Source organism: Pan paniscus, chromosome 5 (genome assembly GCF_029289425.2).
Source record: "Pan paniscus chromosome 5, NHGRI_mPanPan1-v2.0_pri, whole genome shotgun sequence".
NCBI classification, from domain to species: domain Eukaryota; kingdom Metazoa; phylum Chordata; class Mammalia; order Primates; family Hominidae; genus Pan; species Pan paniscus.
The window spans coordinates 80,711,422-80,735,577 of record NC_073254.2 but is presented as its reverse complement, the minus strand read 5'-3'; the positions used below and the strand labels follow the sequence as shown (position 1 = coordinate 80,735,577).

The 24,156-nt window shown below is 34.9% G+C and overlaps 1 protein-coding gene across 1 annotated transcript in view; it reads right to left on the bottom strand.

Moving 5' to 3' along the window:
* The window catches only part of LOC129398100 (protein eyes shut homolog), a 283,356-nt gene that overhangs the window by 237,385 nt on the left and 21,815 nt on the right, over nucleotides 1–24,156 (bottom strand). The window contains exons 2-3 of the mRNA XM_055114414.2: nucleotides 23,616–23,740; nucleotides 14,916–15,031 (exon numbers count right to left, since the gene is read on the bottom strand). Of these exons, the coding sequence (XP_054970389.2) occupies nucleotides 14,916–15,031; nucleotides 23,616–23,740 (241 nt within the window). The remainder of the gene's footprint in view (nucleotides 1–14,915; nucleotides 15,032–23,615; nucleotides 23,741–24,156) is intronic.

Here is a 24,156-nt window from a genome sequence, read left to right as displayed (position 1 = left end):
TAGCACTATTACACTCTTTCTCTTTGTCCTCTACACTTAAGAAACATTTTCCCCTTTTCCCAAGGTCTGTCATTAAGAAATGCTTAATGCTGCTGAAGATAAGCTCAAAAGAATTGGTAAATTATTTGAAAATTTAGCAATTTGAAAACTAAGTAAGCTCAAAGCCATTTACCACTATCCCATTTAAACATGCATCAAGAAACATTTTCCCCCTTTTCCGAGATCTTTCATTAAGAAATGTTTAATGCTGCCAAACAGGAGCTCAAAATAAGTGGTAAATTATTTGAAAATTTAGCAATTGGAAAACAAAGTAATCTCAAAGCCATTTACAACTACCCTACCTAAACATGTGTCAGGTAGCTCCTAGACTTTAGGGACTAATAAAAACAGAGCCTTGGGTGAGTTTTTCTGGTTGCTTAGCAAGTCACTAGAGGAAAAATGCAAGCTGGTAGAAGAATAGGTCCTATTGCCTCTTGTGTTGGGTGGACTTCCTGATGAGCTATACAAGGCTAGGACATTAGAATATGTAATATCATGGATGCTAATCTTCCACAAGATAGTGCCTCCAGGTTCAAACACTGCCCTACCTGGTAGCTCTGGCCCTTTTTGGGATAACTATTTTAAACCAGGAAAGATTTATAGGAAAAAAAGTGCTTACAGGACAAAATAATTAGTCCCATTTAGCTTTTCTTTTTCTTCTGTTTCCTCCTCTTCCCCCACTTCTACTCCATCCTCCTTCTCTTCTTTCTTATCCTACTGCTGCTCCTCTTCCTTTTTCTTCTTCATTTCAAGAGCATAATCCCACAGAGATTTTGTTTCCCTGAGACTGATACATAATGAGTTGAAGCGGAAAGAGTGAAATTAGAGATCAGGAGACCCCGAAGTGCCTGGAAAACCTCTGTTGCCTCCCAAGAGCACGCAGAACTTCGCCCTTCTTGAAAAAATCCATTAGACAGGAAATCATTTAGAATTTTAGAGGAGTCTGGTGAAGTCTCTCTTAGATTTCCAAACCCTGCAGGCTGTTTATCAAAATCTTATACAGCCTCATACAAACCCTGTGATCTACAAAGATGTTATCTAAGACTCCAGAAAGGAAAGCCCTTTCATGTAGTTTTCTATATGTGATAGGGCTCACAGAAGTAGATGGTCATCATTCAAACTGGTTCTGTGGAGGTGAGTCAGTGGTCAGATCTGAAGAAGTAAGTGTGATCTATGCATGTCTTCCGAACAGAGTCTATCTTAATGGATTATATAGATGGTACTACAGATCACATGAATTATCCCTCTGCTTAGGCTGTGTATACTACTAAAGTAAATGAATACGTGTGTGTGTGTGTGTGTGTGTGTGTGTGTGTGTGTGTGTGTGTGTGTGTTCTCTGCCTGAAGCATCTACCAAAAAGGTGGCCAAGCTCTCAAGAATATATATAATGCTGGCATTCTTTTCTTCCCTTATGACAACTTGACAACACACAACAGGAATTCTCATTCCCCTAATCTGCATTATTTCTCTCTTTTTTTATTTTTGGGTGGAACATGTTCCATCAAATTTATGTGCTTCGCTCTCTGTATCTCTGTCTCTTTCTCTTGGTTTAGAATAATTCATCTATAATGGCTCCTGAGAGTCATTGCCTGGGACACTGCAACGTAACATTGTTTTATTTATTTTCCTAGGTTATCCACAATATCCTGTCACGAAAGTTTAAAATGTCTTTTCCTAGGGGAGGATGATAATCATGTTTTCTGTCTGATAACATAACAATGTATGGCCCAAACTTTTCAAAACATTTTCAAGTATGTCAGTCAATTAATTGTTAATTCAAATCAGTTTTCATCTTTCTCAAGGTTAAAGAGGAGAATAAAATCAAAGACCATGAATAAAAGCTATGGGTCCATAATTTTATAAATTTGTATGAAATCTGAAGAACATCAAGAATTTGTGAAATTTTCCACAGAGTAGAAGCACACAAGCTCCATCTAAGTTTTATGGGGTGACAACAATATAAACATGAAATAGTCACTTCTTCTCTGGTGTCTGATAATTGGTAGTGAAAACTTTAAGGATAATTTTCTTTTTCCTTATTGAATTTGGCTACCAGAACTTCAGGGGATTTGCTTCAATGGCAATGCTTCTGAAAGCACAAGTTCATTGATTTGCTGTATAATTTTAATCTGCAGGGAGATCTTCTAGCGGACTAAAGAATGCAGGAATAAGGATCTTAAGGAATGCACTGAATCTCACTTTTGTTTCTAGTCTATCCAAAAGAAGGTGCAATAAGAAGGGAAATGGAAAGCATAGCTCAGGGGAGAAGTCAAGGTTAATACTAGAGACAGATGCGCAGGCAACAAATATTGCTGCAGAAAGTTGATGAGGCAAGAGGTCAAGATGCATTGTTTTAGAGGCAAGGTCTCAAAAGCACATTGACTATGTATCAAACATATGCCAGAGTTATCTTTCAAAATAAAAGTCTGACCAGGTGATTCCTCAGTTCAAAAAGTCATCACTGGCTTACCACTCTTCTTGAAAACAGTAAAACAATTTAATCTAGCACAAAATATCACCAGCTATTTCTTATTGAATATTGATTTTTCTTATTGAAAACATGGTGACAAACTTACTTAGGTTACCTCCAAATTTTAAATATATGGGATTTTCTCGACTTTTCACAATGATTAAGTTTAATTACATGTCAATTATTTTCGATATCCATGATCCTAATATAAGAAGTGCCAATGGCCTTCTTATACACTAACTACATTTGTAGATATTGAGTTGTAAAAGCAAAAAAAGTTTGAATGTTAAAGTTATATGCCTGACTATGGCCAAGTTCATATTGGAAATACCATTGTTTTTAATTTAAATTTAAGTACCTTGTATTTCACTCCAAATAGCAAAATCAAGAAATTACTCTGTGTCAGTCATCATATCAGAACAATTTAATAACGCATAATTACTACAGGTGCAAATTATCAGTGTGACTAATATATATAGTTATATATAACATAACTAAAACTCTGTGGTCCTACTGTCAATAGCATCCTCTGAATTTTTTTTTTTCTAAATTCTCGCCTAATTGAAATCAAATACCTTAAAGATTTCCCTGAGACCACTGTTTATGACTCACCAGTCCTAGAAACTGATATCTGATACAGAACCCTGAGTATGTACAAGTAAAAGAGCCATGAAACATTTCAGAAGTCAAATTGTTTGATCTTTCCTACTATTTTGGTAAGAATACATGGAATTAGCAGACACTATAGGTAAATTAGTGGGTCATCGATGTGAGGATCCCAATACTCAATTGATTTTTGAGAACTGGCAAGTAGAAATTTAAAACTTTCTTTTTCTTACCACCAAATATCTATAACATTTAGGGAAGCTTTTCTTAAGTCACAGAATGTTCAACTGACTGCTCATAAGAAAAGACATTTATTTCATGAAACATCCTACGTTCCTCCATTGGAAATAATGTCCTCATTCTCTGAATCTGTATAATGTTATGTGTTTACATTTTATGCTGCTTACCCATTTCTTTTCTGTGTTATAATTGTTGTTTTGCATGTTGTATCTCTTCTCTACGAATCTGAGTTTCTTAGGATAAAAAAAATCTTAAATAGTTGTTAGAATCTAAGTTCAACAATATACACATATTAAGTGCTAAAATATGTGTCATAAAGGATATATTAAAAAATAACATAACCTCACATCTTTCCATTCACACTCCTTGAAAGTAACTTGCAAGCTTTCCTACCTGTTCTCCCTAGAACAATGTCTCCTTATATTCAAGAAGACTTGCTACACTTGACCTCCTATAGGGACTATTACTTGAGCCAATCTGAGCAAACAAATTTGGACTGCATACCTTTATTTTGCCATCCATAGCATCTTGTGTTTATACCTCTATCAACACATATTAGTTAATATATTATCATTTGTTTACCCATTTCTCCCTTGGAGTATTATTCTATACCAACCCAAACAGCCACAGTTGTCACACACCAATGAATACACTGATCATTTTATACTTATCTTTAACTAATTTATCATTAGAAACATTAAGTTGGCATCTTCATTTTAGAACATTAAGAACAATGTCTTCTGAACACTTTCAAGCCTCTCTCATTTTCTACAACATACTGTGGCAATACATATTTTCTTTCTCCTTTCAGATTGAAGTGAGTCAGCCTTATAGTCAGAAAGTCTTTGAAGCTAGTCTTCAAACTGTGGGAATGTGCACACAGCCTTCTCCTTACTTGGGAATTCAAGTGCAAATGACATGAAAACAGTTACAGAAAGTAAGGCAAAACCAAATGAAACACTATCATACAAGGACACCATCTAACATCCAAAATATATCAAAAGCAGCAAGCAAGATACGCTGTGCTGTACGTCAGTATCCCTGAGCTGCATGGAGAGCAACAACCAACAGGTCTTCCTTCCTACACATTAACTCTTTTCTTAGTTTCATTTATTTTTAATTAAGGGGGGAAAAGCTTAAAGCAGGTGGTTTCTGTATGAATAAAAAAAAAGACTCCTAAGCCAAAAGAGAAGTATAAAACCCTGCCGTTTCTCAGTGGCAATGCCAGAAAAAGCAGAGAAACAGAGATTGGTTTTTATCATAAAAAATGCAATAGATGCAAGTTATATTTTCTCCCACTGCCTTGCCAGAATTTAATTATTTCTAGAATAAGCTAGCAGGTGTAAAATGCACAGTTCCATTTGTTATCATGTAAGAACCATGTGAAGAAAAGAAGTTTTGGTTAAAAAAAAAAAAATTGAAGGCACTAAGTCTTAGTCTGTTCAGGCTACTGCAAAAAAAAAAAGATACCATAAACTGGTTGACTTATAAATAACAGAAATTTATTTCTCATAGATCAGGAGGCTGGGAAGTACAAGTTGAGGGATGTTTAGTGTCGGCTTTCTCACAGATGGTGCCTTCTAACTATGTCCTCATAGGCTGGAAGGGACTATCTAGTTATCTGCAGCTTTTTTATAAGAGCACTCATCCCAATCATGAGTACTTCACCCTCATGACTGAATCACCTCCCAAAAGCCCTACATTCTAATACCATAGTCTTAGGGGTTAGAACTTCAACATTTGGATTTGGGTGAGGGAGATACAAACACTCGGGCCATAACAGAATAGATAAGCTAATCTTTATATAAGTTAATGTATTCTGTGCTCACCAAAAGAAATCTGAGTATGGCTCAGAGTGAAAAGATCTAGAACTGTATTTTGGTTGCAGAGTGAAAACTTTCTGACGTAGTGCTCATGGATATAGGGTTTGTATTCACTGGACAAACTACATTCTAACATTTGCTATCTATGAATAAGCGACCAACATCTCTGAGCCTGTTTCCTCATCATCACCATAGGAATAAATAATGATTCTTACATCACAAAATTGTTTTAATCATTCAATAGGGTAAAGTATCCAAGACATTTAGCCTGGCAAATAGTTAGGCTTCCTTCATAAATAATAACGTTTTAATGGAAGCGTATGGCTCAAGTGATATTTTAAATCACTCTAAATATTATTGTAGAAAACAATGCATTATATCTTTAGCAGTGTATGATATTGCATTCAACAGACTGTTCCACAAAATTCTTGTGCTTAGTTGTGATTAACACCACAATAATTGTAATCCATTCATGTTTTCGTTCATGTATAATAATCAGCAAAATTTTATTTAGAATCTACTATGTTGTATCTGCCTGGAGAACAGTAGTAGGTAATATGTGCACAGTTCCTGTTTTATGGAACTTATTGAAGAGGAGAAAAGCAGACCAGAGAGGGAGAAGGGAATAGAGAAGAAGAGGAAGGGAGGTGAGAGTAGTTGGTCAAATAATAAATATATAGCCACAAAAATAATTGATGAATTACAATTTTAGTAATTGCTATGAAGACAAATTATAAAATGCTGCCTAATTTCTTGTGCAAATGCAAAATGGTACAAATATTTTAGAAAACAGTTGGGCAGTTTCTAAGTAAACACACTGTTACTGTATAATCCAGTGAGTGTGTGCCTCGATGTATAGCAAACGAATTGAAAACATGTTCACACAAAAAACTCCACAAGAGTATTTATAACAGCCTTATTCATGATTGCCAAAACTTGAAAACAATCAAGAAAAACTTTAGTAGGTTGAACGGATAAACCATGGTACATCTGGACAATGGAACATTATTCAGCCCTGACAGGGGCTCTCATGCCATGAAAAAATCCTGGAAGGATATTAAATCCCCATTATTAAGTGAAAGAAGCCAATCTAAAAGGGCTATATACTGTATTACTTCAACTATATGGCATCCTTACAAATGCAAAACTATGAAGACCCTGAAAAGATCAATGATTGCCAGAGATGGAGGGGACAGAGGAATTCACAGGGGGATCACAGAGGATTTTTAGGGCACTGTTACTATTCTGTATCTATAATGGTGGTTACATGTCATTATGCATTTGTTCAGACCCAAAGAATGTACAAGACCAAGAGTGAACTCTAATGTGAACTACAGACTTTGGGTGATAATGATGTAATATATATTTATTGATTGTAACAAATGTACCACTCTGTCATGGGATGTTGATAGTGAGGGAGCCTGTCCATGTGTGTAGGGAGGGGTATATGAGAACTCTCTGTATTTTCTGCTCACTTTTTCTGTGTACCTAAAACTCTTCCAGAAAATAGTTTAAGAAAAAAAGAGTTACCTAAGCACATGTTGTGGCAGTATTATGAGGTTTACCTGAAAAAGAGGGACATATGCTAAAACCTGAAAGATGAGTAGAATTGGGATAGTGGGCAGGAAGGATTGGAGATCATTCTAGTTAAAGTGTAGCATGTGCAAAGACACACAGCCAGAATTTTGAAGGGAATATTTGAGCAACTGAAGGCTAAATAGGGGGCTACAGTACAGGGTTAGAAGATCAGGAGGAAGTGAGGCTAGAGAAGTTATCAGGAAGGGGTCAAACTGCACACAGCCTTGTAGAATACGGCAAAGCTGTAGGACTTCGGAATGGATTTTGGAATCCAATCTGTTTTTATTTTAGAGAGTAGCTTAATAATATCTTTGTACAGACATTGTGGCTCATGCCTATAATCCCAGCATTTTGGGAGGCTGAAGCAGGACGGGTGCTTGAGGCCAGGAGTTCCAGACAAGCCTGGCAACATAGTGAGACCTCATCTCTACAAAAAATATTATAAAAAGTTAGCTGGTTGTGGGAACACATGTCTGTAGTTCCAGCTACTCGGTAGGTTGAGGCAGGAGAACCATTTGAGCCCAGAAGTTTGACGCTGCAGTGAGCTATGATCATGTCACTGCACTCCAGCCTGGGCAGCAGAGAAAGAGCTTGTCTAAATATATATATACATATATATATATATATATTTAGTTATATAATATATTAACTATATATAGACAATAATATAGTTATTTATCTTAAAAATAAATGGATATTGCATTTAGTTATCTATCTTAAAAATAAATGGATAACATTTATGGCATAGAGGAAAGAACACTGATCTACCAGTCTGTAAGTATGGGCATTTAAAATTCTGTGCCCAACTCTCCAATGGGTTAACAATGTTATCTTCAATATAACCAAGCTTTTAATTCATCCACATGTTCATGCTGTAAGTGAAGAAACAGGCTCAGAGAATTTTCCATCTAATTGAAGTCTAAAATGTTAAGCCATTACTTTTTTGAGTCAATATATGACATTAAATATATTCTAGGTTTCTACCAAATACATTCTTCCACCAGCCACATTAAGCAAAAATCTGATGCATAAAGATGAAAGGTGGGCATTCATTATCTTTAATATCTACATGGGTCTATGAGGTGGTCATTATTTTACCATACTCCATTTACCAATAAAAACTGCTGTTGTAAGATTTTTTTTTTTTTTTTTTTTTGAGTCTCACTCTGTCGCCCAGGCTGGAGTGCATTGGCAAGATCTCGGCTCACTGCCAGCTCCAAATCCCCGGTTCAAGCGATCCTTGTGCATTGGCCTCTCCAGTAGTTGGGATTACCGACAGCCACTACCAAGCCTGGCTAATTTTTGTATTTTTAGTAGAAACGGGGTTTCACCATGTTGGCCAGGCTGATCTCAAACTTCTGACCTCAAGTGATCCACCAGCCTTGGCTCCCCAAAGTGCTGGGGTTACAGGCATGAGCCACTGCAACCAGCAAGTTGTAAGACATTTAGATTGTACATCACAGCTGTGCCATAATAAAATGTAAGGCAACTTATTTTAAATATTCTACTTCTGAAAATATTAAACTACATTTTTCATTATACATTATACTTATTTAATACAGAAAACTTCCTCTTTTCATTAATATTTATGTCTTTATTCTAGTTTGCACCATCTCCTCCCCCAAAACCCTCACATATCTTGCATTACAAAATACTGTCACTGTCTTGCTTAGAAATGCTCAGAACACACATCCCTCCATCTTTTTCTCCCCCATAGCACTCATTGCTGCCCATAAACAAATTAACAAATAAATAAACACAATAATTTTGTTTCTTCCCCCATGCATCTTCTGCTTTTTAGGTGGTAGATTTCATAAAAGCTAGGATCTTGGCTCTCTGTTACCAGAGCCTAATTGATCTGGGGAGAAGAAAATACATTTTTTGTGTTTTTTTTTTGTTGTTTGTGGTAAAACTTGTCCTGAGAAGCAGATCGAGCCTTATTTCTTATGGCTATTTTATATTTAGCATTCTCATTAGCAGTACTGAGCAAACCCTCAGGGTGGACTTCCACTATGTGGTGCAGATTAAGTTTCAGCGCTTTTAGAGATACCTTTCTAATCCTTAGGAGGAAGCCATTATCTTTTGTCCACTGAGAAATCTTTCCTAACGACTACTTTACTCAGAGTTCGCCAATTGCTTTATTATTTTTTAATATTACTACCAAATAAGCGTCCTAGCTAATGCTTTTATTTCCCTCATCATACAGTTTTCTTCATTTTGTACCCAATGCTGACTTCCTTATTATCCCACACATTATTTGTCTCTTCCATACAGCTGAATGTTCTCTTTGGATAACAAACTGAAACTAGTTGATTTTTATATTATTTTAAGGATCTGAAAAAAATGGTGCTCAACATATATTAGAGAAAACTATCAAATATCACCCGAATAAGAGCATTATTGATTTTTTTAGTGCATTGCAAGAGGATGTGAGCCTGTACTCTTTTCCTTAATTTGAATGTAAGACTAGTGTATACGTATTTCTTTATAAGTTTTCCAAATACATTGTTTTAGTGAGTATCCAAAGGATGTGTTTTGACTGATCTAAAATACAAATTACTTGAATTCAAATAAGGATAAATGTCAAAACCACAAAAATATCTACTTAAAAGAGCATTACGAGTTTGTCTAAAATGGCATCTTTGCTTTATTTCCTATTAGGAGATAATAAATATTTTTTAATAGAACAAGTCATCTCAAACACAGAAAACACTTGGTAAATATTTATTAATAATATTGATGACTTTATCACATGAGAAAACAAAGACCAGAAACATAGACATACATCAAAATGTTTGTCTGTCTTGCTATACTGGTGTCTTCTGTGTTAGGTTTATTTTGAAGATGACATTTAAAAACTGAACACCACAAATAGGCTGTCCTTCTGTAGAACTCAGAACCCTTTTTTCTCAGAAAATAGTTTCTCCATTTTTTCTTCATTTTAATACAAATACAGCTTCCACACTATATAAACATCTGTGTTTTAATTTAAGGGCTGTAATTAACACTTTCATAGACTCTATCATTTACAAAACACAATAAGCCTGACCAATAGACACTCATCGGTTAATGCATGGAGATCAATCTTGTTTGGCAGAATTTCATTTACTGAGGAAGAAATGAGCAGTTCTGATCAAATGAAAAAGAGAATGATCATTTTTCTTGAATTCTTAAGCAAGTTTAGGACATTCAAAAATTGTATTCTGTCATTTAAATTCTTTTACAGAACATTTGAATTTCAAAATGATGTAAGTACTTTAATCTTGTTTGGAATCACTTTTGTAATTGGATCTGCTTAAACAAATAATATTCACTAATTATCAGCTTGTCAGAGATTGTCATAGCTCTAAACATTAAGAAAAACCTGAGAGTTCAGACTTTTAATGTTATCTTCAAAAAATTAATTCTCAGAAATAAAGAAAAAAACAGCTTCCCATCTCCCTACTCAGCAGGGACTATTTACCTCCCACATCACTCTTCATCATTAAACAAGAATAACTGTAGTAATATTAATCCTATCTAATCCTGTAAATATGTAGCTGAATTAACATTTCTATATGATGACCTAATTAGTGAAACTTTTAAAGTTGCTTAAATAAAAGGAATCTGGGAAAAAAGTGCCATTTTTCTGAAGATCTCTGAGAAGAAGAAAGATATTAGAGGGAAGTTCAGGTGAACATAAAAGGATTTAATGTGAAGAGAATTGCTACAAATTGTTAGGTAAAAGCCTTATTGCTTTGAATTGTGCTTTGTTGTTTCATGTTCAATTAAAAATTCAATACAAACATACTTCAATTATTTGAATTATTTGAATGTTCTTTACACGGATTGCATGTGCTACTGTATCAGCTGGTGTAATTAGAGTACACATGCAAGACAATTTTTAATTTTTAATTTTTTACATGTTAATGGAGAATCTGATTGCCAAATTAATGACTTTTGAACAATCCCATAAAGCCTTCTAGTAACTCTGAAAAACAAGACAACCATTCAAGTTGAGATACCTGAGAAGCCTAATTAGAACAACAAAATCCTTTTTTTAAAAGACACATTGAATTACATGAATGAAAGAAAATCCATTCATGTTTTCTTAATAAATATATTCATAGGTCCTTTCGTTCTAAAACAATCACAAAATTCTGGGTTTTGGTCTGGTGTGTAGAGAATTTGGAAGTCATCATTCCCATATACACAATAAGAGAAAAGCTGAACAAACTAAAAATCAACTTTTCTTAGATTTTTAAGAATATTGAGATCATTTCCCACTAAAGGAAAACTTCTGCCCCCAAACATTGGAGAGACAGTCAGGCAGGTACAAAGAATTATAGCTTACCAGAGCAGAAATTCAGAAGCAGAAACCTCTGCTGGAGCCAAAACCAGGGTAGAAAAACAAACTGTAATTGATGAAATGCTGGAGGCTCAGTGTGTACGAGCTTGAGAGTTAGTTAGAAACTACAGGGGAGCCCACTCTTAGGGAATATCCCACACTGTAATGAACTTTACGTTCAGAAATGCTACAGGGTTCTCACAGTGAGGTTTGGAGAAAAATCCCCTCATGCTTCCAGCATGGAGAGGAGAGAATAGCCATTTTGAAGACTCCCAGAGCATTCTGTTCCTCTTAACAAGGCTTGTCCTCAAGTGAAACTATTTTACCAGAGCTTAATTGACCTGCAGGAAGGGAAATACCCAACTCCAGCCCTGTGTAGATTTTCTGTCTCACCTAAGGGAATGGGGTACAGAGAAGCACATTCGAAGGTCACAGACCAGAGGCACAGAATCACCAAGACTGAGACCTAATTATAGGACTGTTAAAGGCTTACCCTCTCCCTACTACACCTTACTGCCATATCAACAGGGATCTTTTATAACAACAGGAGATTACAACTGAAAGAACTCCACACCTCACACTTCTTTAAGAAGAATTTTCTAATGAAACCAAAATACAACAGGCAAGATGAAAATAAAACTATAAGACGAAATTTTGACCTCTGACACCTATGGCTGTAGCATAGCAAACACAGCCTGACTCCTAGCCAGATAAACATAAAATGTTATGCTACAGGCCTATTTATCTGAGTTTCTTTTACCCAGTGCATCATGTGTTTAAATATAAAATTACAAGACACACTAAAAGCCAAAAAAATAGAAGAGACAGAGTAAGCATTGAAGTCAGACTCAGGTATGTCAGGGAGTCTGTAATTATCAGACTGGGAATTTAAAACAACTGTGACTAATATGCTATGAGCAGTAATAAAACAACCTTAACAATGATGACCAAAATGAAAACACATATACAGATGCTCCTCGACTTATGATGGGGTTACATTACAATAAACCCATCAAAAGTTGAAAATATTGTAAGTGGAAAATGCATTTAATACACCTAATCTACTGAACATCATAGTTTGGCCTAGCCTACCTTAAATCTGTCCAGTACACTTACATTAGCCAACAGCTTGGGCAAAATCATTCAACCCCACACCCATTTTATATTACAGCGTTGAATAGATCATGTAACTTATTGAATGCTGTGCTAAAAGTAAAAAGCAGAAGGGTTGTAGGGATGTTCAAAATACCATTTCTACTGAACGTATGTCACTCTCATACAATCATAAAATCGAATAATTGTAAATTAGTGACCGCCTATACTGTGCTCTGTGCTCTTAGGAATACTGCAACGTCCAGTGTTGTCTTTGCCCTTCAGGAGTTTACAGTGTTTCAGAGTTGACAGAGAAATGAGCAAACGTTCCAACAGAATGTGATAACTGATGCAATGTTTAGTCTCTTCCCATCTATTCTAGTGCTAGAATGCCATGACTTACCCCCTGTACATTGTCAACTCTCCATTATGGACACTGTTTTCATGTTCACCTACACTCTATGTACACACTTCATTTTTAGTACTAATGCAAATCAATTTACCTTTTTTCTAATTCTTATAACTGCTTTATTCTTAAGATTCTCTCAAGTTTGATATCTTCCTGTGAATGAAGTACCCATGAAGTTTCACATTTCCCCATGGTTGTGATTTTTATTCTTTTAATATCCCATTTGCACTAAAGATTAGTGGGAGAGGGAAAAATAAACCTAAAAAGTGATTTTCTAATGTTTTTATGCATTTTCCATACCTGTATCCATTTCAATATTTTATTTCAATATTTACAAATTTAACGTGCTACAAATATTTTATCAAATATTTTGAATATTTGATTTTCTGATAATTCAGCAGATTATTTTATTTTCTGTTCCAATTAATAATTTGCATGTGATTTTCAAAAGTATATTTCTTAGGAATATCTAATTTAGAGTAAATACATACTGCTATAGCATTGGCATGAATAACATTTCAATGTTAAAATTCTTTTTCAATAAACTGAATTTCCCCTATCTTTAGCTACTCATTTTAAAGAATAACTAATGCATTAGCAAAAGTTGAATCTCCCTTATCTCATTGTAGCATTTCACACAAACATTATCTCTTGCTATGACAAGTTTTTAAATTTTGTTTCAGCTTTCAAGTACTTAGAGAATGGTTGCAAAACTATCCATTTGAAATTAATTTAGTAAATGCCTTACTAAAATGTAAATGCATTATGTCTGTAACATTTTCTTCTATTTAGTAGACATGTGGTCTTATAAAACTATATTTTCCAAGATGTTTCTATTTCTAATATATACTAATGTATTTATCCTTCAGATTTGATTTTTTTATTAAAGAAAGAGCTCAAATATTAATAGATTCATATTTCACATGTGAAAGAACATATACCAGGAGATTAACTATTTCAGGAAATTTTATAGATATTTGGTAGTGAATTATTTGTTTTTATGAAAACATATCATATGTAAAATAAGCATTGATTTTCTAAGTTATTTAGATTCCTACGTATCTAAGGCTGCACTGGCAGAAGACATAGTTAAATAAAAGACACATCTCAGTACTTTGCTCTTTATACTGACTCTTCGAGGAAGACATTATTGGTATAATCTGAGGTGTCAGAAAAATAACTTCTTGGTACCAACTAACTTCCAATTTAAGTATCAGAGCATCTGATATTTTTCTCCAAAGATCTATCGCTTTTGTAGCAGTAAGAGAAAATCTTTTTCCTAGGGCAAATCCAAAATTAGAGAATTCTCAGAGAAAGGAAGATATCTGTTTGAGCTCATTCATATCCCTCCAAAACAGATGAGCCCTGGGAATATCCTGTAAGAGGGAACAGCATTGGACTTAAGCCCAGGTCCTTCTACAATTGATTTTTCAAAATCTTGTGTTCCGTGACAGTTATTGATTATTTTTTTCTGTGTAATTCCTTAACCTCGTCTAGAGACTCTTGGTTCTGGTTTTTCCTTTCTGATCTTTCACTTCTGAGAAGGAGTTTCTAGCTCCATTTACACTTCCCTTCACACTTGTTCATCTTTTATACACACTGGCCAGATGCTTGAAGTATGATTCTTTATTCTGGCACTGACTCTAGTCACCTGACTATACCCCGTCTCTAATTATTTAGCCTTAATTTCAGTGAAGGCTGGTCTAATAATGATATTTATAAATATACATTTAAAATTTCTGATAACACATTCTTACCAATTGCTGTTTTTTCACTATATTCATGGGCTGCGGTCAGTTTTAATAAAAGACTGTGGTCAAATGCTATTTTTTAATAGAGACATTTTTACCAAGGAAAGTCATTTCTAGTGCTAATGGAGTTCAGGCCAGTTCAAACTTGCTGAGGAAGCAGATCCGTCCTCCTCGGACATACAATACGCTGAGCCCAACCCTGGAAGTAGTACTATGTCCTTGGGCAAAATAAAAGTTCCACCAAGACCCTGACAGTATTAAGTAATTCCTCCACTGGCATCCTCCTTCCAAATGCATTAAGACATTAAAGGCCAATACATTAAGTCACTTGCACCTTGGTGTGGATCAATTTATCAGAATGTTTTTCTTCTGAAAGAAAGGACTGAGGGTGCAAGTGATGCATGGACAAGAAGGGAAAGAGGAATGCTGAGAAAAGTCTAGCGTGCACAGACAGAGAAGGAGAGATGCGCTGAAGATTAACTACTCCGACCTTATTTTTCACCATATAATTTTCTACTACTTACTGTGTATCAAAGAGAGTAAAAAATTATTACAACCACAACCACCAGTAATCTTTACCATAAATCCAGGTGTGCATAAACATGTCGAGCCAGGTTCATTCTCCATGCAGAGTTCATGAACACATGAGTTGGGAATGCACTCAAGCTCCTTCTCACAGTGGTGTCCAGACCATCCTGTTCAACAAAATTACAAAGCAGATATGCAATTTTTAATGATGATAAAAACAGTTATGCTAATAGCTTATATTTATTGGCTTTTACTATTTGAAATAATTATGCTAGATGTTTTGTACAAATTACCTCAGTGTATCTTCATGATCAGTTTATCAGGTAGCTCTTATTCTATCTCTATTTAGTTCAAGAGAAAACTAAACTCAGAGAAAATAAATAATTTGCTCTAAAATCACACAGTTAAGTATGAATGAAAGTGAGTACATGTATGATATGTCTCAGCTCTTATCCGTGGTGCCATTCAACATTACATATTCAAATGTCTTTACTTATTTTACTTTGGAATAAATACGTGGAAAGCAATAGAATAAAGACACTTAATAATTCCCTTAATATGAATCTTAAATTCAGAGGAAAGCACCTACTATAGATATCTAGATATACAATGTTATTTGTAATACTTGTAGTATTACAGTTAGTATTTTACATTTAGTATTTGTTATACTGTGGTTCTATAGAATATAAGTATTGTGTCTATGTACATTTGGCCATTGGCTGTAAGAATTCTCATTAAACATGACAATCTAAAATTTTCCAGACCAAAACACAGTTTGATTGTATGTATTTTGTTTGGCTTTTGCTAGTCAAACATTTTATTATTTCCATCATCAACCTATCAACCAACATTGCTAAGTACTGCATAAGCTAATATCTCAGCTATGATTTACTGGGTAGATATTAGGAACAGTTTTTTGAAACCATTGATTCTTTCCTATCAGATAATTACTTCTAATGAATCTTAATATGCCTAACATGCTAGCCACAACATCATGTTAACCTAAGTATACCCTTCCACATAGGGACAATGGGTCTTTACAGGCAGCTCTCACTGCTCACTGACTATGCTTACTCTGATCACAACTTTTTAACTTTTCTTTATTTTTCTATGTATTGTCCAATAGCATTTAATCTGAACCCTGGCTGTTGGGAAATGTAAAATTTAATTATTGTTTATACTTAGGAAGATATTCTGATTGTTCTTCCCTGATAAATTGTAACAAAACAATTAAATACATATTTTGAGGTACTTAGAAATGATTTATTGAAATACTTCATTATAAGAAACAAATAGGGCCTGAGTCTAAAAGACATGGCAATGTCCACATCAAACTTAGAAATAGCGGCCAAGAGACTAAATTTATCAAATCTTCATCCAAGACTCTTTCCACTTTGCAATGCTCTTTCATGTGCTGGGCTGATTCTGCAGGGATCTCTACTAAAGAGGCTGTAAAAGGTGATATGGAAAAAAACATCTTCACAGGGTTTATAAAAAGCCAATATGACTTTGTTGAGTCTCACAAACATATTATTGAGCATAAAAACATATTGCATAAAAATACACCCTGATAAATGCTCTTATAAAATTCGAATGCATATGAAACTTAGTAACATTGCTTAGAGATGCATACATATATAATAAAACTCTAACAAATACTAAAGGAATGCTGATATAAAATTCAGAATAGTTACTTCAGGGAGTGGGATGTTCCTGGAGGGATATAGAGGTGGCGAGAATTATTGCTAATATTCTATTTCTCAGAACACATGGTAGTTATACACATTTATTACAGTGTATTTTATATTTTTTATATATTGTATCCTCTTCTGATCGAATATTTCAAAATATATTTTAAGCAATTAAAATGACATAGTTTTCCTTTGCTTCTCATACTGTGAAGAACATGATAAAGCTTTAAACCATAAGATGGGAAGTGTAAAAGAAAAATTGCACTGGGCCAGTTATACAGACAAAGAAGACTTCATTCAAGAGTACTGCATAGGAGACAGATTTTTACAATAGAGTGGAGAGCTTGTACTCAACCCCACTAAAATAAATGGGAGCAGGAACATTTTTAAAGGCCAGGTGAGCTAACGGAAAAGTACCAGGGGGATGTTTGGGTGGGTGGGAATTTGGTCAATTTCAATAGGCCACCTGTACTTGCTGTCTCTTACTGAAGTTAGGCTTCTACTCTCCCAAAGAGACTGGGAAATAGGGGCACTATTTGTCTCATTCCAGGGTTACATTTGTTTTGTTTTGTCTTTCATTGTTGTTGTTTTTGCTGTTTTGTTTTGTTTTGTTTTGTTTTTGAGACGGGGTCTTGCACTGGTGCCCAGGCTGGAGTGCAGGGGTATGATCACACGTCACTGCAGCCTCAACCTCCTGGGTTCAAGCAATCCTCTCACCTCAGCCCCCAGAGTACAGGATTACATTTTTGAAGGAATGACTCCCAGGTCCTTGGGAAACAGCCTGAGAGAAGATTTACATCTCAAAGAGACAGAGAAATTATTTACAACTACAAGTTTTCTAAAGTAAATGCTCTACGAAAAGGGAGATCAGGCCCTATAGTCAGGAAGAAGTCTGTCTAAAGCCTAGTCAAACTGAGAAAAACATTAAGGCTGTGTTGGTCAAAGACAACAAACAAGGATAGAAAATAAATTAGTCAAGATTCATTACAAGAAACAGAAATCACTCTAGTTATTTAAGCAAAACGGACCTGAATAATGGAATTAGACGCTTACAAAATTATCAGAAGGAAGGAAAGCTGTAGGAGTAACACCAAGAACCACAGGTATGACTTTCTGGAAGATGTCCCCTCAGTCATGATCAGGAAGATGAGAAATATAAAAGCACTCTTAGGATTTTTGAGTTCAAGAGCCCATTGTGCTAATCCAAGGAAGGTTGACCACCAGGCAGCTGCCATTTCAATGCACCTACGCACTGAAATAGTGACTCTACAGTGAGATCTGCTGCAAAGATCCACATAGCTCCATGACTTTTTTTTACCAGAAGAATCTGCTAAGACACCCAGAAATGGTCTCCATCAGAGCCTTCAGATTTTAGGTATGTTTCTTACTGGCGGAACTCAATTATATTTGCAACTCCAGTTTTGAGGGATTCTGGAAGTTGTAGTTTTCAATACTCTTGCCTCTGCAGTACAGGAAACCACACTACATGGGAGTGGATACTGAGTGTTAATCATACCCATTAGTATGAAGAAACACATAAGATGAATAGGTGCTTATTCTGGTGTGAGACAAGGTAATGGGTAAGAAATGAGACCAGAATAAGAAAACATAAATCAGGCAAATAAATATTTATTGGATATTTTTTAATGTTCAGAAATGAAATATATTTTCTTTTGAATCTTATGTAGGTTTTATGTTCATTCTTCATAAGGTAACCAAATATTCAGAAAATAGTTTGGTAACTGAAAACAAAAACCAAAAATTGTCATTAGCAATCTAGGAAAAGTAATCAAATTATTATGGTGTTAAACTAATAGTATTAACCTAATGTCTGACACATAATATAAAATAAGTAAGTGCATAAGGAATAAATGATTGAAAATAATTGTGGTGCAAAATAAAGACAACTTTAGGTGACGCATTGCAATAACATTGGAGTAAATTTTTACTAATTTTTTTTTAAAGACAATCTTGCTCTGTCACCCAGGCTGGAGTGTAGTGGCATGATCACAGTTCACTGCAACCTTAAACTCCTGGGCTCAAGGGAGCCAACCCACCCAGCCTAAAACTAGAGTGATCTTAAGTTGAAGACTAAACCAAATCTTTAAATACATTGATATATTCAGCTAGAAATATTGACCAGTTTTAATATTACCATTCTATAACATAAGTTATAATACTTTGAGTTTATGAATGAAAATAAATGTCACTACTTCTAAGATTTATATATTTTATTTTCATTTCATTTTCCCTCTCCGCCCATAGTGATTTCTATCTGATGTTATGAATATAAAATAAAAATAAACCTAAACCTAAAATAATTTTGTCTAACTAGTTAATACATTATTTAGTAATTGGATAACATAAAATTATTTTCTCTTCTTAGTCTAACTCTAGAATATGTAAAAAAATTTTACATGTACACCCTCATGAAAATACAATAGTATACACTCTTTTATCTCATAATAAGGATTTCTTTACTTTTCATGGATCTTGATTTAAAAAAAGATTATTCTGTATCTCTTTTGTTCTAAATGCAGCCACCTCATCACTGACAATAATTGTGGCTACTGGTGGCAGATATTATCTATGTTTGTTTCTCTGTTTTCTTGCCCCAAGGATAGTGCAGCATTTCTGCTACAAAATGAACAATACTACTTTAAGGGCAAAATATGCATTTGAAGTTTGCATCACCAGCAATATAAACACCATTGCACCCCTGCTGGGTATAAAAAGTAACTGGGCACAGTGACTGTCCCAGGGATTGAGAACAACTCTGAGTGAATTTGCGGTACACAAACTGTTCCCTATCACTTTCAATTTGCTCTTCATGGGATAGCTCTGATATCACTTACTGGGTGTTCTACATTGTTAGATAACACTATACATGGTACTATTTCGGCTAAAAACATACTAAGTGTGTTTCTATTTCTATAAAAAACATCTGAATACCTATATTGATACTTCATTGGAAATGAGCTCAAAAACCCATTTAATTCCCTATATAGGTACAGGATGAACTCTGTGATTAGGACTGTCCTAAATGATGTTCAGGTTGTTTCTTGCACAAAGAATTCATGCAAAGAGGATGAGTGAGGTCTGAAATCTAACCTGAGCTCCACTTGTCACGTCTTATACCTTGTTGGCTTGGAGGAAGTGGCATATTTATATAATTTTTCTGCCTAGAGATGGTGGAGGGCTTTATGCTTACCATGGCGCTGTCATGACTGGACAACATTGTCCATCATAAATGAATTGTACTTTTTCAATATGTGCTGAACGCTCCCCAAGGACTGGTTATGATACAAACTCTCTACTAGGATTTGGTGATACAAAAATAAACAACATTTACAATGTCTTCTAACCCACTTATATCCAGTTTAAATTTCAGTGTGTTTTGCAGAATGTCTGGTGGGGAAAACAATATTTAATTTTTCAAACTGTGTTCTGTTCAGAATGTTGCAGGATTCATGCAGCTCTGTTTGTACTAAAATGAAGAGGGAAGGGAGAAAAGAGATAAAACCTTTTGGCATAGAGGTGGAGTTACCCAGGATGACAACCATGGAGTTGTTGTTAGATAAAGACAAGAGTATTTTGATAATTAGCAACATAATATGAACGTAAGAAAGATTTCCACAACTGAAGAAAATGGCAATGATTTATAGTGTTTAACCAATTTAAAGACAGAGGAATACTTGTGTAGTTTTCTACCTGGAGCTGTGTAAGATAAGATAATGGCATGACTGAGATCAAAGCCTAGGAAAAAATTATCAAAATTATTTGAGGTTTTTAAAAAATCAATGACAGAGAAGTGGACATGTGTAAATGAAATGAATCAGTCTTTGTGTTTTTCTATGGCATTTAGGAGAAAGCAAATTGCTGTGAATTACTCAGAAGAGTGAAAAGTTTTATATTTTTCTAATGGAATCTTTTAAAGAGAAAAACAGATTTGGGTAGGAGACTTCCTGAGAATTCTCACAGTGTTTAGAATTGCTAACATCTAGACTAAGCTGAACCACACTGATTGATTTTATTGGGGAAGGCCTTTGTTTTTTAATGATTGGTCAATTCAATTTTTTACTGTAGTAAGCACATTTAACATGAGCTCTCACCATTTAACACGTTTAACTGTGTAATACATTACTATTAACTATAGGCATGATATCGTACAGATCTCTAGAATGTATTCATCTTGCATGACTGAAACTTTATGAGGAGTTTCTCTTCACCAAGATAACATTTTGGGGGAATATGAGAAATGATGAATGCACAAGTGTCAGTGCAGACTTCTTAGGTGTGAATCTTAGCTTTGCCACTAACATGTTGTGGGACATTACCCAGTGGTTCTGGGACTCTGTTTCCTTATTAGAAAAATTAGGTGAAATGAGATGCCCTTTTCTCGATGTTATGAAAACTTAATTAGTTAATACATCTAAAATAACATGGTGTCTATGCAGTAATACTGATATTATTATTATTTTCTAAGCACATACATGCCAAAGAACTCACACATTTGATCTTCAAAATATAAAATTCATATACACGAGACAGAGGTGCTGAAAAAAGGTAGAATTTTCAATAAAAATTATAGAGAAAAATTAGTAGTCTATCAAAATCAGTTCCTTTTGGGGGTAAAGAGTTAATTACAAACGGACAGCATGAGAAAATTTTGGAGGATGGTGGTTAATTGCCTTACTGTGAGGGTGGTTACACAACTTTATGCATTTACCAAAGCTATAAAATTGTACACAAGAGAGTTAATTTTACTGTGGGAATAAAAACACCCTGAAACCGTGGCAAACTATGCCCATTAAGAAAATGAGAAAGGGATGAAGAGTAATCTGCAGGAGCAAGATTATTCCTTAAATAACTTTAAAGGGAGGATGGATTGGCATGATTAAGAGCTATGGCTGGAGCAGAGACAGGAGTGTTGGGGACGTGTCAATAGCATTTTCCAAAAATTTGACTTTTTCATTTGTCACTTAGTTTTCACTCCCATGACTAAGTTGTGAAGAGTGTAAGTAACTTTAAAGTCAAAGGTATCAGCAGATTTTGAATAATGCCTAGCAATACAGGTGGTATCATTTTGAAGTCTTCTGCTTCCCAATAGGGATCTGAAAAGCAGCCTGAACGATTCAACAGCTTAAAAATGTCCTCATGCTTGCAAGTGAATCCAGAGTAGTGGAATCAACCTACAGCAACAAAACTAATCTAGCACCTGTAAGATGTTTATTAACATGAAACAGAAAATGAATCTAGTAGCTACAAGATACCTATTGTTATGATAAACAAAATTTATATGGGTATTTTACTTAACTGTTTCTGTAGAATTTATTGTTTATGCTAGCTACCATAGAGTATGAAGTGTTTGTGGGCACAATAAAGATATTTTTTGCTTGAAAGAGGCAAAATGTTTGAAATGGTATTCATTTCTTATATAAGAAAACTGTAATTTTATTCTACTTATTTTACCTGCAAGAGTTCCCGTTTTATGTACGGGTGGCTATTTCAAAAGGGAAGTACAAAGTTCTCCAGATGTTCTATGTGACCAAATAAAACCTAGTACTAGTAATGAATGTTCAAAAAACAGAGTAGGTCTCTGAGTGATGTTTAACTTCTAAATAGTATGTGGGTGACACTCAGTTGATAGGTATTCACTAGTTTGTGTGACTTCACATAAATCATATTAGTCCTAATACTGTCATGGCTATTATTTCCGTGGTGGGCCCAATAACCAGAAGCCCAGAACCCTAGGGTTTCCATAGGCTTTCTGAAGTCTTCTGTGAGGTAGGTAAATAGGGACTTTTTTTTTTCTAAGAGATCAAGTCCTGCTATGTTTCCCAAGCTGGAGTTCAGTGGCTATCCACAGATACAATCGAAGCATGTATCAGCCTCCATCTCCTGGGCTCAAGTAATCCTCTCACCTCAGCCTCCCAAATAGTTGGAACTATAGGCATGCTACTATCATGACTGGCTCAATAACTTTTTTTAAGTGACCAGAAATATCCCCTACATATATTCCTGATAAATTACTGCTGCTCAAGGAAATTTAGGCATTGAACATCCGTTTTGGGTTAACTGAATGTTGAAAATAAGATGAGTGGCAGAAGATGTAGGAAAAGAGCAAAAATCTGAAGTTAGAGAACTAAAGAAAAAAGAAGGAAAAAATGCATGATCAACAATCACTTATATCAATATAGACCTAAAGGAATATGATCAAAGGTAGAGATGGCCAAAAAGACCAATTTTTAATGAGCAGTTTTCTTAATCCATTCAAGACTGCTATAACAAAAATACCATAAACTGGGTAGCTTACAGAAAACAGAAATTTATTTCTCACAGTTCTGGAAGCTGCAGGGTACAAGAACAAGTTGATGACAGATCCTGTGTCTGTGGAGAGCCTGCTTCTTGGTTCTTAGATGTTGCCTTCTGGCTGTGTCCTCACATTGTGGAAGGGCCAGCTAGCTCTCTAGGGTCTACTTTATAAAAGCACTAATCCCATTCACAAGGGTTTTACTCTCATGACCTAATCATCTTCCAAAGTCCCACCTCTTAATACTATACTATCATATTGTCGATTAGGGTTCAGCACATGAATTTCAGGGAGACACAAATATTTAGACAATAGCAGCAATTATTCCTTGAAGAAAACAAGTTTATTCAGCTCGTCCATCTCTGTGCTGACAATTGTTGGAAGAAATAATAATGTCAATACTAATAAGAGCTAACATTGATAAAGTACTTGCTGTGTGCCAGGCATAATTGATACAAAGAACAGAAGTATGAGGCTTACATATGTTTAGAAAATCCATCAATAAGGTATTACACTCTAAACATTAAGATTTCCTGATGATAGCCTAAGTGCTTGCTTTCTAGTATCATACAACATTCATTTCATGTTTTTAAAGAATGATCATTGCTTAAAACTTGATTAGTAGTCAACAATAGTATTGGTGGAGTGGATTGTCAAAATTGTATTATACATACATGTCCATATACATTTACATAAACATATATATTATTATATATGCAGTATGCTTATTATTTTTTAAATAATTACCTGGTTGGCATTTGCAAACATATCCATTGATGTGATCTTCACAGTCTGCACCATGTAGACATGGTGATGAAGAGCATTCATTTATATTAATTTCACAAAATTGACCAGAAAATCCAGGAAGACATCTAAGGAAAAAAAAAATGAAAACGATATTTGTATATATTACACACATGAGCACTATCACTTTTCATCTTGGGATTCCATCATTCAAACGTGTTTTCAGAGCTCCAACAACATGTAGCTGGGAGCCTTCCACGGGGTGACAATGAGTTGAATTGTGGCCCCAAAACAGTATGTCTAATACTTAACACTAAATATCTGTGAATGTGAATTTATTTGGAAATAGGGTCTCTGCAGATTTAATTAAGTATCTTGAGATGAGGTCATTCTGGATTAACTCGGTGGGCTCTAAATCCAGTGACAAGTGTTCTTACAAGCACAGAAGACAGAGACCCCCACGGGAGAAGGCCACGTGAACATGCACACAAAGATTAACATTATGCAGCCCTAAGTCAAGGAACACCCAGAGCCTCTAGAAGCT